The 12,978-nt window shown below is 40.0% G+C and overlaps 1 protein-coding gene across 1 annotated transcript in view; it reads left to right on the top strand.

Moving 5' to 3' along the window:
- The first annotated feature begins 409 nt into the window (after positions 1-409).
- LOC139721065 (gonadotropin-releasing hormone receptor-like) overlaps positions 410-12,978 on the top strand; it is a 33,907-nt gene continuing 21,338 nt past the window's right edge. The window contains exon 1 of the mRNA XM_071632394.1: positions 410-943. Within this exon, the coding sequence (XP_071488495.1) occupies positions 410-943 (534 nt within the window). The remainder of the gene's footprint in view (positions 944-12,978) is intronic.

Here is a 12,978-nt window from a genome sequence, read left to right as displayed (position 1 = left end):
GTTCTTGATCCACTCTCCTAGTTTCCTTCTTCAGCGAAAGAAGCCTGTCGTGTGCGGCACACTTGCTGAAATAACAGGTATTTAATAATTCTCACCGCAGCAAGACAACATGACGCGTGTGCAGGGTGTGGTTTGTTTCCCTTGGTTTTGCTCTACATGCTAACGAGCCTCGCGGTTTCAAACACAGAATAATTTTCCCGGCGCCCTAAGTGAACGCGTAAGTACGATTAACATCGTTTGGGCCGTTCCTTGTCTTTCGCGGAAATCGGTTCCCTTTATACATACGGACATTAAGCTGACATCTTTGGTTTTATCTACCCTCCCTCAGCTATACTCACTTTATATCCAGGATACTAGCTGCATCTTCAACTCCTGCTGAAGGGACTTACACCCTTTACTGCTGGACATTATGGCAAACGTTTTCGACGCCTCCTTGTCGACGTCGCACCCGGAGAGGACTGAGAGCGGAGAGGGTTGGTCCACGTCTCCCTCGATGAACGACTCTTTAATGCACTTCATTCCGACGGTCGATGGCCTCAGCCTCGGCAAAGTTTTGGCCCTGTGCGTCATGATCGTCGTCTCGACCATAGGCAACGTCGCCACCGTCGTCATCACCTGTCGTCTCCGACGTCGTCGAAAGTCGACGGTAACGCTGCTGGTGCTGCATCTAGCCATCTCCGATCTCCTCGTCACGTACACCCACATGCTCCCGCACGCCATCTGGTACGCGGTCATCCAGTGGTACGGTGGTGACTTCCTCTGTAAGCTGGTCAAGTTCTTCTCCAGCTTTGGTCTCTTCCTCTCGTCTTTTCTCACTGTGGATATAAGTCTTGACCACTGCATGGCCGTCTTCTACCCCCTGGCCAAGACCCAGCGACCTCGGAAGGCCAAGATTATGATCATCATGTCTTACGTGTTCGCCGCCTTTTTCAGCATTCCACAGGTGAGTTTACGTCTGTTTTGCTTACGTGTAAAGGAGTCTGTTGAGTGGAAGGGCTGATGAAAAGTATGAGATAGTATTTTGTTTTTGTATTTGCTTTTGGAACGTGTTTTTTTTTTTTTTCGAGAGAGGATGATTATTCATAGATGTATTAGTATTTGATCTGTCTAAGTCCTGTGCTATTTCTTTCATGAATTTTATATTTTTGATTTGTCCATCATCCAGGGGGTGTCAGGAGGAAAAAAAAATTAGTTCCCGTACTAGAATTTTGATCAGGAATGAAAGTGACTACAGTTAATCTTTCAGCCGCCTACTTACTGGCTCACCCTTTTCCTCTTTTTGTTGGTTTATCACAGGCGCGTCATTAGCGAACCTTGTAATTCTTGCGTTGTGAATAAAGAAAAAGTTCTTGGGGAATAGCGAACAGATTTTAGCTTGTCCGTGTGCCATTGTGCATCGTTGGTTGATCTTTAAGTACAATTATTTTTTCCACTGATATTTGCCATCAAGCTGAATGGCGAGTCCAAGAGACTACAAAGTGTCGCTTAATGCTTATAATGATTTTAAATCATTGTTTGTGCTCAATAAGGCATAGAATAAAAAAACTTTTTTTTTCTTCTGATTCCTATCTCAATCTTATACCATTGCAGCAAAATTTTCAATAGCATCTGAATCGCTAGCCGATATATAAATAGGCAACAACATTCAGGGCGATAAAAGTTAATGTTTATGTCACAAAACGGCAAATTTTCTGATATTTTCATTGATTTCTTACTGTTTCGATGAATGTAAACACATTCATGTAATGTTTCTCCAAATGTGGGATACACAGTAATATTCAGAGTGGCCAATTTGATGATGGGACTTTAATTTCTGCGCAAAATTACCCTTTATAGGAAGGAATGAGTTGATTCATCTCATTAAGCAATACCAATGTCGCTTAAAGCTGATAGGAAGGACTCGGACGTTGTTTCCTTCTTAACTTCGTTACCACACTGGGCCGCATTCCCACTGGCGTAATGTTTCTCTGCAAAAAAAAAAAAATGCATTCATACATTTTTCTTCGCGCCTCATCGAATTTCATCTCACGAATTGCTCCCTCATTGATATCACCGTTAACTTCTCGACTTTGCCATTTGACGACGGCTGCGGGGCAAATTATTTAAATCGTAAGGCTCAATTGCATTACAGCGTCATAGCGTCCATTAATTATCAAATAAATTCCTGTTGAACTAAGTCATCTGTTCAAACAAGTGCACGTCAGGAAAGTTTTAACCCACTTTTTTCTTTTGTCGTAGTACGCGGTGTCTGGAACATAATCGCCCTATTCCTTTGAAAGTACTCACAATATATTTAACAGCTTTCAGGTGAAAATTCAAAGCTGTAGAGCATCAGTGTGCAGAAATTAATTGTTTTCCTAAGACTGGTTTGCTTTCGATGTTCGTGGATCTCATTTACGCTAGGGGGGGGGGGGATCAATACATTTCATAAAGCTTAACTAATGAATCTAGAATGTTTTAATATCTACTCAAGATAAGTGACGCATTTTGATTCAGCCTCGACAACCACAAGACAATATATATTCTTTTTAACTTTACAGGCACAATGTATTTTGGAAGGTATGCTCTCTCGCTGAATAAAGCATGCCTGAAAAAAAAAACAAACAAACAAACAAACAAAACAACAACAACAAACAAATCAATGCCAAAGTATTGACTGTCAGCAATCCATTACACCAACCAGCTGGCAAAGTTAGTGTGAGAGTTAGTATCCACGTGTTGACTCAATTGATTAAAGTTCAGTTTCAACCTGCTTTCACTTCCTGTATACAAAGAAACAACAAGCACAACAACAAAAATAATAATAACAACAACAACAACAACAACAAAACGCGTTATCCACACTTGATCTGTGAGGGAAGAGGAAGAAAGGTACTGTTACACAGGTACGCGAAGCAACACTGGGAATATAAGTTTTACCTATTCATTCGCAAGGCTGATGACGGAAAGCCGATAGGGGAATATGAAACGGGCATATCTCTACTGTATTTTTTTTTTTTTTTTTTTGCTCCCAAAATTTCGTTCCTCTTTTGAGAGTCGGCTCTTGACGAATAAGCGGAAAATTTTTTGCAGAGAGTGAAAAAAGAGTGGATGGAGAGAAAAAAAGAACGAAACACAAACAAAGTTTAAGGCAGTTAAGTAAATTTGAAGGAGAGATATTGTCGAACTGGATAGCTATCCTTTACACCATCCCGGCAAGCTGGTGAGTGAGCGATAAGATAGAGCGGCACGGGACCGCGACGCCTCAAGCTCAAGCTTGTGTTTGTCCCACTCCCACCGTGAAAGGAAAGGCTGGAGTAAGAGTTTTAGACACTTACGTCGAAGAGCGTTTCTTTTCTCTCTGGCATTGGATGACATTTCATAGTTTCTTCTTCTACCCCTTTCCATTGCTTCCCAGCGAGATTTGGGGGCTCTCTTGATACACTTAAAAGACACGTAACACTCGACATATCTGCGCATCTCCGTTCGTCCGTTGTGTGTCGTATTCCCTCTCCAGGCGAGAGCAAACAGGGATCTTATGAAATAATCCTTGCGCTTTTTGTCTTTCCTTTTTGGCACATGATGGGTCTTTTGTTTGGCTTTTTAGGTATGACGTACTTCCGCAATTGGAGTGAGGGGACTGTCAGGTACTTTTTTTGTCAGCTATTATGTTCACTCGACTTCTTTGTAAGATTGTGCTTTCATTTATGAATAAGGTTTTACACGGGTTCAATAAAATGAGGCATTAGACAATGTTAGAAGACAAACGAACAAACGAACAAGAAATAAAATCTTGATAGGGAATGTGTAGTTTTGCTTTAATGATAATTCCCTGGCGGCGACTTCTCCATGCCACATTATCTCTTTGTAATGCGTTCTCCACCACTTGGAATAAAACAGTAACAAAAAGAGTCCTCCAGATATGCCAGACGTACTCCAGAGATTTGATGCCTATTGACAATACGATGCAATTTTATGTGATATACGACGTATTTGTAACTGCCTGTGTTAATCAACATGTATGGAGATAGATTAATATTGTATAATGTTTGAATAACGTCCTTGTGTTGAATCAACTTTTTTTTTCTTTAAATTGAAGGTGAAAGTTCAAACACAACGTGAAGAATTCTTTTATACCTTCTCTGGTAATGGCTTATTCATTTTTACTTGCAAATCATTTGATTCTTGGTAAGAACTCTTCATAAAGTCCCTCCAATACAGGGCTGGGCTCACTTCTTTTAACTCTTCTTGTACTTCAATGGAGCATACCCTCTCTTCCCTCTTTTCTTTTTTTTTGGGGGGTGGGGGGGGGGGTGGGGGGTGGGTTGGGGATTGGGGGCTGGTAAAGAGCTTATGGACGCTTGAATGTCATTCCTTTTTTTATTCCTGTGATTTCTATTGATGTTCTTTTCCATAGGGGCCCACATTTTACAAACTTTGTCTTTTCAGTGGGTCCCTTCATTTTTCGCACTTTGCGTATTGTTTACTTCACTATGATCACTTCAGTTCTCATGACAATGCATAGTTACTATAAGATTTCACAATCATTGTATATACTCTTTACATTTTTACGATGTTTTGCTCACCTTATTTTCTGTTACCCAGGAGAAAGTGATCGTATATATTTTTGTAGAAAAATGGGAAAATAGTAATATTTCACTTCGAATTCATTATCCTCCATCATTCGTACATGAAACTCGCGCACGTGATCTACCCGTCTACATGCCACATTTCATCAGTCAATATTGTGATAGGAATACATTGGTACAGGGTGATGTTGGGGATTATTACGGCCTTCTGGTTCATAGAGAACAATATCAACGATGAAGAGGCTATCCTTAGTAACTGGGAGCGTAAGCCAATAGTTTGTATAACGTTCATGATTGCCAACACTACTGTCATAATATCGCATATCCCGCCAAGTCAAGTTTATTCCAGTAAAAGTACAATATAACGAATTTCATGTAGACATATTTGACTCTGATACCACACATTTGCCTCATGCATACAAGTGTCTAAGGGCACTACTCGAATGACTTTTAGCATGAAATAACAAGGTCGACAGTACTCCGTAAAATTCTAATCAAAGTGAACCAGATCACTGGTGATTAAATGCAAGAGTGGGTTTCTTTTTTTTCACTGTCGCAAGAAAGTATTTCCCAATGACGGACACTATCAAACATGCTGAGTAGTAACACGGACTAGTTTGTAGACAACAACTACAACAACGACAACTGGGAAAGAAAGACAAAACGGAACCTGAAATTAGTCACTGCGTGGAATTGTCGATTACAGCAACGGGTGGAGATGATGATTCTGAAGATGGTGTCTTGGTTACAATCTCACTCCTCAATCTTTCGTCGATCACTCTGACTGCATAATGATATAGCTTGCAGTTTAAACGTAAAAAAAAAATGTTAACCCTTCCAGGAGATATATACTTCAAAATCGGCAATATGATATATTATAACGCACCTGTCGAACTGACTTGTCTTTATGTTGCTCTGAAGCGATGATGTATTAACCAATATCTCGTATAAGGCCCCTCTCGCCATAGCGATAATTAGAAGTTTCTTACCGGCTTTTGCTTGTTGGGGATATAAAGTCAATATCGCCAGATCACTGACTTGTCAGATACTGGAGGACTGGAAGAGAGTTGGGGCGAAGAAGGGAAAGAGAGAGGGGAGCAAACGAGCTCCAATCTGATATGTCTACTCGACAGAAATGAGATTTGTCACTCCTTCGCCAAGTGCACGTGGGTGTAGGCGTTGCAAGAGGAGATTATTGGAACTTCATATTGCCTAAACAGGGCCAGTGCCGAACACTGATTAATGTTGATGTAGAGATATGAGCGTTTGTGGTACTAAGAAAGTGAAGATGTGAGTGTGCGTGTGTGTGTGTGTGTGTGTGTGTGTGTTTGTTTGTTTGTTTTGTGTGTGTATGTGTTTGATGGGGGATAAGAATTAACAATGGATGTAATATGTGACCTTAGTCGGATAATTTGTGTTATGAGGAGCAAATAAACAATTTACAGTAACATGCTGATATCAACAGACTGGAATATATCCTTTCTAGGCCTAGATTGACTGACCATAATTATCATGAAAGTGTTTAAGTGAATTTTTGGTGTCCTCTGAAAGCCAAAATAGGACTCGACAGTTGGGGTTGGTTTGTAGACGAATCATACGTGAGTACCGGTGAACATGCTGCAACCGCACGCATTGCGGAGAAATATTATGAAAATATCGAAATATGTTCACTGTAAAAAAAGGCATCCTAGAAGCTGACAATACTTGATTCATGACCAGTAGATAAGCAGAACATTCTGGAAGGTAGGAAGTGTCATATCAAGGCCATCGGAAGAATATTTCAGGTGGTAGAGAAAACAGAACCTGTAAACACCTGTAAAGGTGAAAATAAAAGCGATAGAGAAATAGCTTTTCCCACATGAATGGGTACAGCGTCATGCCGGCGATTGTAATGGCATTAATCATCTCCAGGCGAAGGTATTTTTGATAATTGAAAGGTCTTTCAATGATGTAAACCTGCCGTTATTCATTTCTCCCAATATCCTTTTATCATCCTTGCCTTTGCAAACCGGCCGGAAAGGGAGGAATGATTAACGACTTGCGTGGTACGACATGTCATTTGTTATGAATAGCAGTTTTGGAAAATAACACGAAGGGTTTGCAGCATGTTCGAGGGTGAATATAGAAAAGGAAGGAAGTAGTACCGTGACGTATTTCCTACGAATGACGTCACGGTCACATGGTCACAGCAGAGCTCTATAGATTATACTGACAGTAACAAGCTCATTTTCAGCCATTCTAGAAGAGTTTCAGGACAAGAAAACGACTCAATTTGCTTAATATTTGTCCGCTTTCTCATCAGGATGACACTAACTCCAGAATTTTTCCTCCTAAATTATGCTATCAAAAATCACTCCCATGAGCAGATACATGATGCGTGTGTCAATTAGAGCAATACAAATATTTCAAACCGTAACGTTCACTATCATCGCTCATTTCGAAACCCTTGCTCAACATTTTGCCGAATGTTTGTCTTCACCAAACAAAGCTTTATCTCAGGCAAACTCATTTAGGCGCCCATGGATATGCTACCACGTGACATAAACCTTTTGTGCAGGTAACCATTACAGTGTATTGGCAAACTTGTACATTTTGCAGCATGTGTGAAAGACAGCCTGCGTGAATTGTCGGATAAAGTTAGTTTTACGGAGACTCTATCAGCAGCGCAAGGTAGGGTTTATATACATAAGGGAACTGACTGGCACGATATAATGCAAGTGAAGCTCCTGCATTGATAATAGGCAAACACCCACGTTCGTTGTCACATTAGGGTCAATAACACAGATGAGATCCCCAATATAAATATCATCAGTATATCAGGCTTAGAATAGTCGAGCAATACGAAGATTGACAGGTCGCGAAATTCAGCGAATACATGGCGTAACAAGAGATAGTTATAGCAGGGTTCAGTGAATTTGTATTGCATCCCTTGGGGTGCATCAGTGGGTTCTTCTGTAGTGCCTCATTCTGCTTGTGATCAACCAGTATACAATCTCTCAAGATGCCGAGTAAATAAATTTTGCAGAAGTTGCTCTTAACCTTTTACTTCACTCGGTATAATGTGGCGATAGACCTAAAATTATGTTTTTCAACAGTACGGGGTCAAGTATTCGTCGCCATTATCTTTTTGGAGGAGGGGAGGGTAGGAGAGTGTGAAGCTGCATTTTAGCCCTTTAATAGATAGCTCAAATTCGGATCACACATTCTTTCTACGTATTACATTAAATAATAGATAACTGCTGGATAATAAAATAAAGTTAGAATTTTCTTTCAAATTGCGATACCTGAACACGTTCTGTGGAACATTAGTTTTCTTCTTCAATTTGTTTCTGTCTGTACAAATGAAATTTGTCGGATCCCAACTGTTAATCTACATTTTAGCAAACATGTTGGAGAAACACGTAGAACAGGAGTTGCGATCTCACAAATTTAATTTGCACAGATGGAGACAAATTGAAGAAAACTCATATCACATATCTTTACCACTCTGCTTAATAATCTCTTGCTAACATGTACTCTGTTTGTAAATCAACAGGGAGATTATATTTCATAACTTTTATGAACATTATTTGTTGCACTCCCTTTGAAAATTTGAAAGAATAATCGTCTTGACCAGAGTCACGGATAACAAATTCTCGAAACGGCGTCAAATTCATATTGGAAATAGCACGCTTTGTATGTCGAATAATGCTTTGACCCAGGGGGTAAACCATCTATCACCATTTTGTGAAAGGGAACAACCCATGTTGACACGTCCATTTTTTTTTTATCAGACACCATCAATCCTATTGTTTTTGAAACAAGAGAAGTGCGCAAACATTGTCGGGCGATGACGTCTCGACGCATTGTCACTCGTCCTAGTCGCCATCGGTGCGGGCACAAATTTCCACTTTAGCTCCTTGAACGACCATTCGCTTTCACCCTTTATTTTTGCTACTTTTTCACTCCTGTCGTCACTCATTTGTCGCAGTCCTATCGAAATAAACATTGCCTCAAAAATGAGACGGGGGCCCATCTTAGATCATAACCAGGCAAACGAGTTGATCCCTCACTGAACCGTCCACTATATAGGACTCCTGCCGGCCGGGGATGATAAATGTCACCGTTTTAGAGAGGCGCATCAACTAACGCCTAGCATGTAAATGGATGTAATTCGTAGAGGCCTTTCCTCGTTGTCTGTTTATAATCGTGCTGAGGGTTAGAGCACTTTTTTCCCCCAGAATTCTGGCTTTCTCCAAGGCCGTTTCTCTTTAATTTAATGGACAGATCCGACAATTTCCTCTGTTTGAATACGTTTGTCATGTTTAAGTGTGATGGTTGATAACGACGTAACCGTAACATTTTGCATGATTTAAACCATTATACAGAAGCTTCAAAATAGTGTCTATATATTACTAGCTATCTCTCGCTCTCTTTCTATCTATCTGTCAATCTGCTTTTAGCTACTCGTACTCATTTTCCCTAAGCCTACATGATGCTGCCGCCGCGGAGTTGTAGAGTACAGATGATAAATTCCTTGCACCTGTAAATATCATAATTTATGTACACCCAGAATAATGTGTTCACATCTGATTTAGACAGGGATTTAATCTGTCACTGCTTATCTATATATTCATCTATCCATCTATGTATGTATGCATGTATCGGTCTATCTATCTATCGCTCTTTTTTTCTTTCTACCAATACATCTTTACCATATATTTGGTATAAAGATATTAAATATATATATACATTATATATGTATATATATATACATGCATATATGTATATATGTATATATATATATATATATATATATATATATATATATATATACATAGATATAGACTTCCATCTATTTATTTTGCATACAGTCCTGCATACATACTGCTGTATCGAGGTTGTAGAGTGCAGAGGACCATTCTTATTTCTTGCACCTGTACATGTTACACTCACAGCTAGGATGATGTGCTCACATCTGATTCTCAAAGCGATTTCAGTTGTTACACTGCTGGTTGTTTCTCAATGGGGAGTGTGGTGCTAACCTGTGTTTCTTCTCCGCCCCCTAAGTATTCTGCTATACATGTTTTTTTATCATTCATACATACATGAGTAGAAGCAAGTGCACGTAGGCCTGCGTCGTCTGGCAGACTTATTAAATAGCCATAGACATCTTTCCCTCTTCCTCGAATCCATTCTTGATCAAGCCGTAATTTACATCCACCTACTTCGCATATTCCTATCAAGGTAGAAGGACATTGGGCCGAAAGGTAGAGACCCTAATCACAAAGACCATCACAATATGAAGACGGAGAAGAAAAATATATGCATGAGAATCTTCAATTACCATATTTCAAGCACCACAAGCAAGGACAAAAGGCTTATAATATAGGAGGAGAAAAGAATAATGCTGCCGTCGGGTAAAGCCAACTTTACCAAAGGCAGATCGCAGAGAGAATGCCTTTTCTTTCTTAGGCTGGTTTCAGCCTAAATTCACGGCTTAACGAAGGCTTCGTTTGCTGAGTTTTTAAAACAGCAGTAATGCAAAGATCCCCCATGGCTTGAGTGTTGAGAAGGTGAATGCAATCGAAGTCATGGGTCGCATTTTATTCCCTTTATCACGGTCTCACAGCGAGACTCGATATTTTGCTATTACGTTGAGATCGTATGCGAATGAGATGGTACCGCGTTCAAACCTTGGCTTTGTTTGTCCGAAGGAAATCAAGATGAACGCAGATTGAGAAATGTCTATCCATCATAGGCAGAAGTTTGGCGTCCCCTGCGCCTGACCCGTGTAAGAAGGTTTAGCAATATCGTGCCCACCCCCCCCCCCCCCCCCGTAAACACCAAGTAATACATTTGGATGTCGTAGACTCTGCATAGTTTACCTGTAGATAATATTATGAGACAACCTTACCTTATTTTGCTTTCTGCAAGAACTACACTCAGTTATTTTGTGGTGTAGGTGTAGTGCATCACAAGCGTTGCTAACTAGCTTTATTGGAGGTCAAGGACTGTACGGATTCTGCAATGGGTCTAAAGGTATAACTGACTGAGCGATGTGTGTGCGGTTGTTTTTATTTCTTTATTTTTTTTTAATCGGTTGCGCGTTACTTTTAAGACCACATCGCCCTCTACGAACATTCGCGGACGTTTACGTCACAGTAAAACACTGATCGGTAAGAAAAAACAACAACAATCCAACAAAACAAGAAACGATGCAGTACAAAACAAGCTCCTTTCTTACCTTCGATATCATCTTCACTCCCCCTTTTTCGGCCACTTGGGCACGCCCACTTGCGATTTCAACAGTATCTTTCTACTCTGGTTTTTGAAAGATAATACCAGAATAGTGCAAGAAGTAACCATTGACAAACATACTGTATATTTATTCAGGTCGTCAAGTCCTTTACTGTCGATGGATTAAGTTACAACACCGCAGAAAAGAAGAAAACAAAAAGGTTTTGATACAATGTCGAAAAGAGTATCTGCAACAACTCACAACTTCTCTTCAATTGGGTGGGTTTCTTTAACCTTAAAGTCGGACGAGGAGATTTTGTTTCTTACTTCCACATGATTAAGATGATGTTTATCCCTGACAGGAATTATGTTTCGAAGAACCACTTTTTTTTCTAGATTCGGAAAGTCGACTAAAGTTTTGTTGTTTTGCTGTCAACTGTCCTTCCCTGGAATGTCCGTGAGACCAGCAGACTTATCGGATACAGAAACCACTTTAGTGTAGTTCTATGAAAGGTCGCAAATAGGCTGCGAACACAGAAATTATTGTGATATGGCAAATATTTGTAATGAATCGTCACCCTTTGTACAAATGTATTTGTAAAATTTTCCGAAATGTTTGTCAGAGCAAAACAATACAGAACATTTTGTTTGCTTGTTTGCTTGCTTTTATTTCTGCATTCAATCAGATGCAATTTGACTGCAAACTTCAAAAAGTACAAAGACAAAGAATAACAAGTGCAGTGAAATAAATCGATAACAGTACATAAATAGATACACATAGGTGATTGAATTGAGCAATGTAAATACACAGAAACATAAAATAAGATATACAGTATTTTTCAGTAAACAACATTAATTCCTATCGTCTTCGAAAATACTGTGCTTTCTAAGAATAACATCATGTGCAGCTCTCAGCACTATTTTCAAGTGAATCTAACAGACCGAGACCTCTTTCATTGCAATGAGGTTCAGGAGGCAGTCATCACTGAGTGTAAAATTACTGGAGAATGGTCTTCTACAAAAACAGGCGGACAGGCGCATATAAACAAGGGATAATGTTTGACCCTTTGCAACCCTTTGCAACTCTTTGAGGCTAAAAGAAACAGGAAGAGCGTATTGAAAGGTTGATGTTGGCCTTGACCCTTGAATTGGGAGTTTGCCATCCAATCAATGTCTCACCCTGCGAATGATTCGGATTGAGTCGGGGAGGGGAGGGAGGGTGGGGTGGAAGTCGTGTGAAAGAAGGAAATAGATTCACCGAGCCAATAAGCAACGATAAGCGGCAGATAACCTATTTTTCAACATCGATATTTGTTTATAACTCTGCATCTGTCTTTCCTGTCTTTCTGTACTGGTCCTTCGTTCTGATTCTGTCATAGCTCTTTGTTTGAGTCGTGCGAGAGATCCTTCATGAGCCCCCTTAGTCGCTTCCCCATCTCTTGGGCGCCTGTAGTCTACCACTGAGAGTAGGCCTACCTCTCGATGAGCACGCTAATAACATTGGAATCGAAAAAAGAAAACAAGGTCTGACCATACAGACTATAATAATTCTTGTCCTCTCATTCTGTCCGTAGCGAAGAAGGAAAATGAGGGGGGAATCTATCGCGAAGGGAAAATTAAACCACTTGCCTAGTTTATTTTCTTACACTGTGCAATACCTATAAAGCGTAATTAGAATTGAATCGAATAGAATTAGAGCACTCGAGAGGACACTGAGCTTGTAGCGTAACGTGACAGTTAAAGTTGCCCATTTCAAAACCAATCAATAGCGCTCTATTTTCCACGGGGTTGTACTTAGTGATGCAATGTAGCATTCTCTAATACATAGAATGCGTTCTCACCACACGTTGTGGAAACATATAGGCTAGTAACACCGTCACTTGAGATTCATTTCATTGCAGAGAGAAATCTCGCAGCCACATCGGTCTAAAAATAGTACAATCATAAGGCTGTTTGAACGTCAGTACATCAAATGTATGTTTTCATTTAGGTCAACCTTCCAGGGAAGTTCGAGTGCAATATTCTGACACTTTCCCTTCGCATACCAAAAAAGAAAAAAGAAGAAAAAAAGAATCATCCAGAAAAGAAATTACGGGAGATTGAAAGGGATTGCAAAAGAGGATTACATCTCCCAGCAGGTTTGTTGCAGGTGAGCAAAAATTCGATCAAAATTCATAGTCACCTACATCAT

Source organism: Diadema antillarum, unplaced genomic scaffold (genome assembly GCF_040938485.1).
Source record: "Diadema antillarum isolate AM-2024a unplaced genomic scaffold, OU_Dant_1.0 scf00000137, whole genome shotgun sequence".
Taxonomy (NCBI): Eukaryota; Metazoa; Echinodermata; class Echinoidea; order Diadematoida; family Diadematidae; genus Diadema; species Diadema antillarum.
Note: the sequence above shows the minus strand (reverse complement) of the source record. Positions and strands in the feature narration are given on the sequence as shown.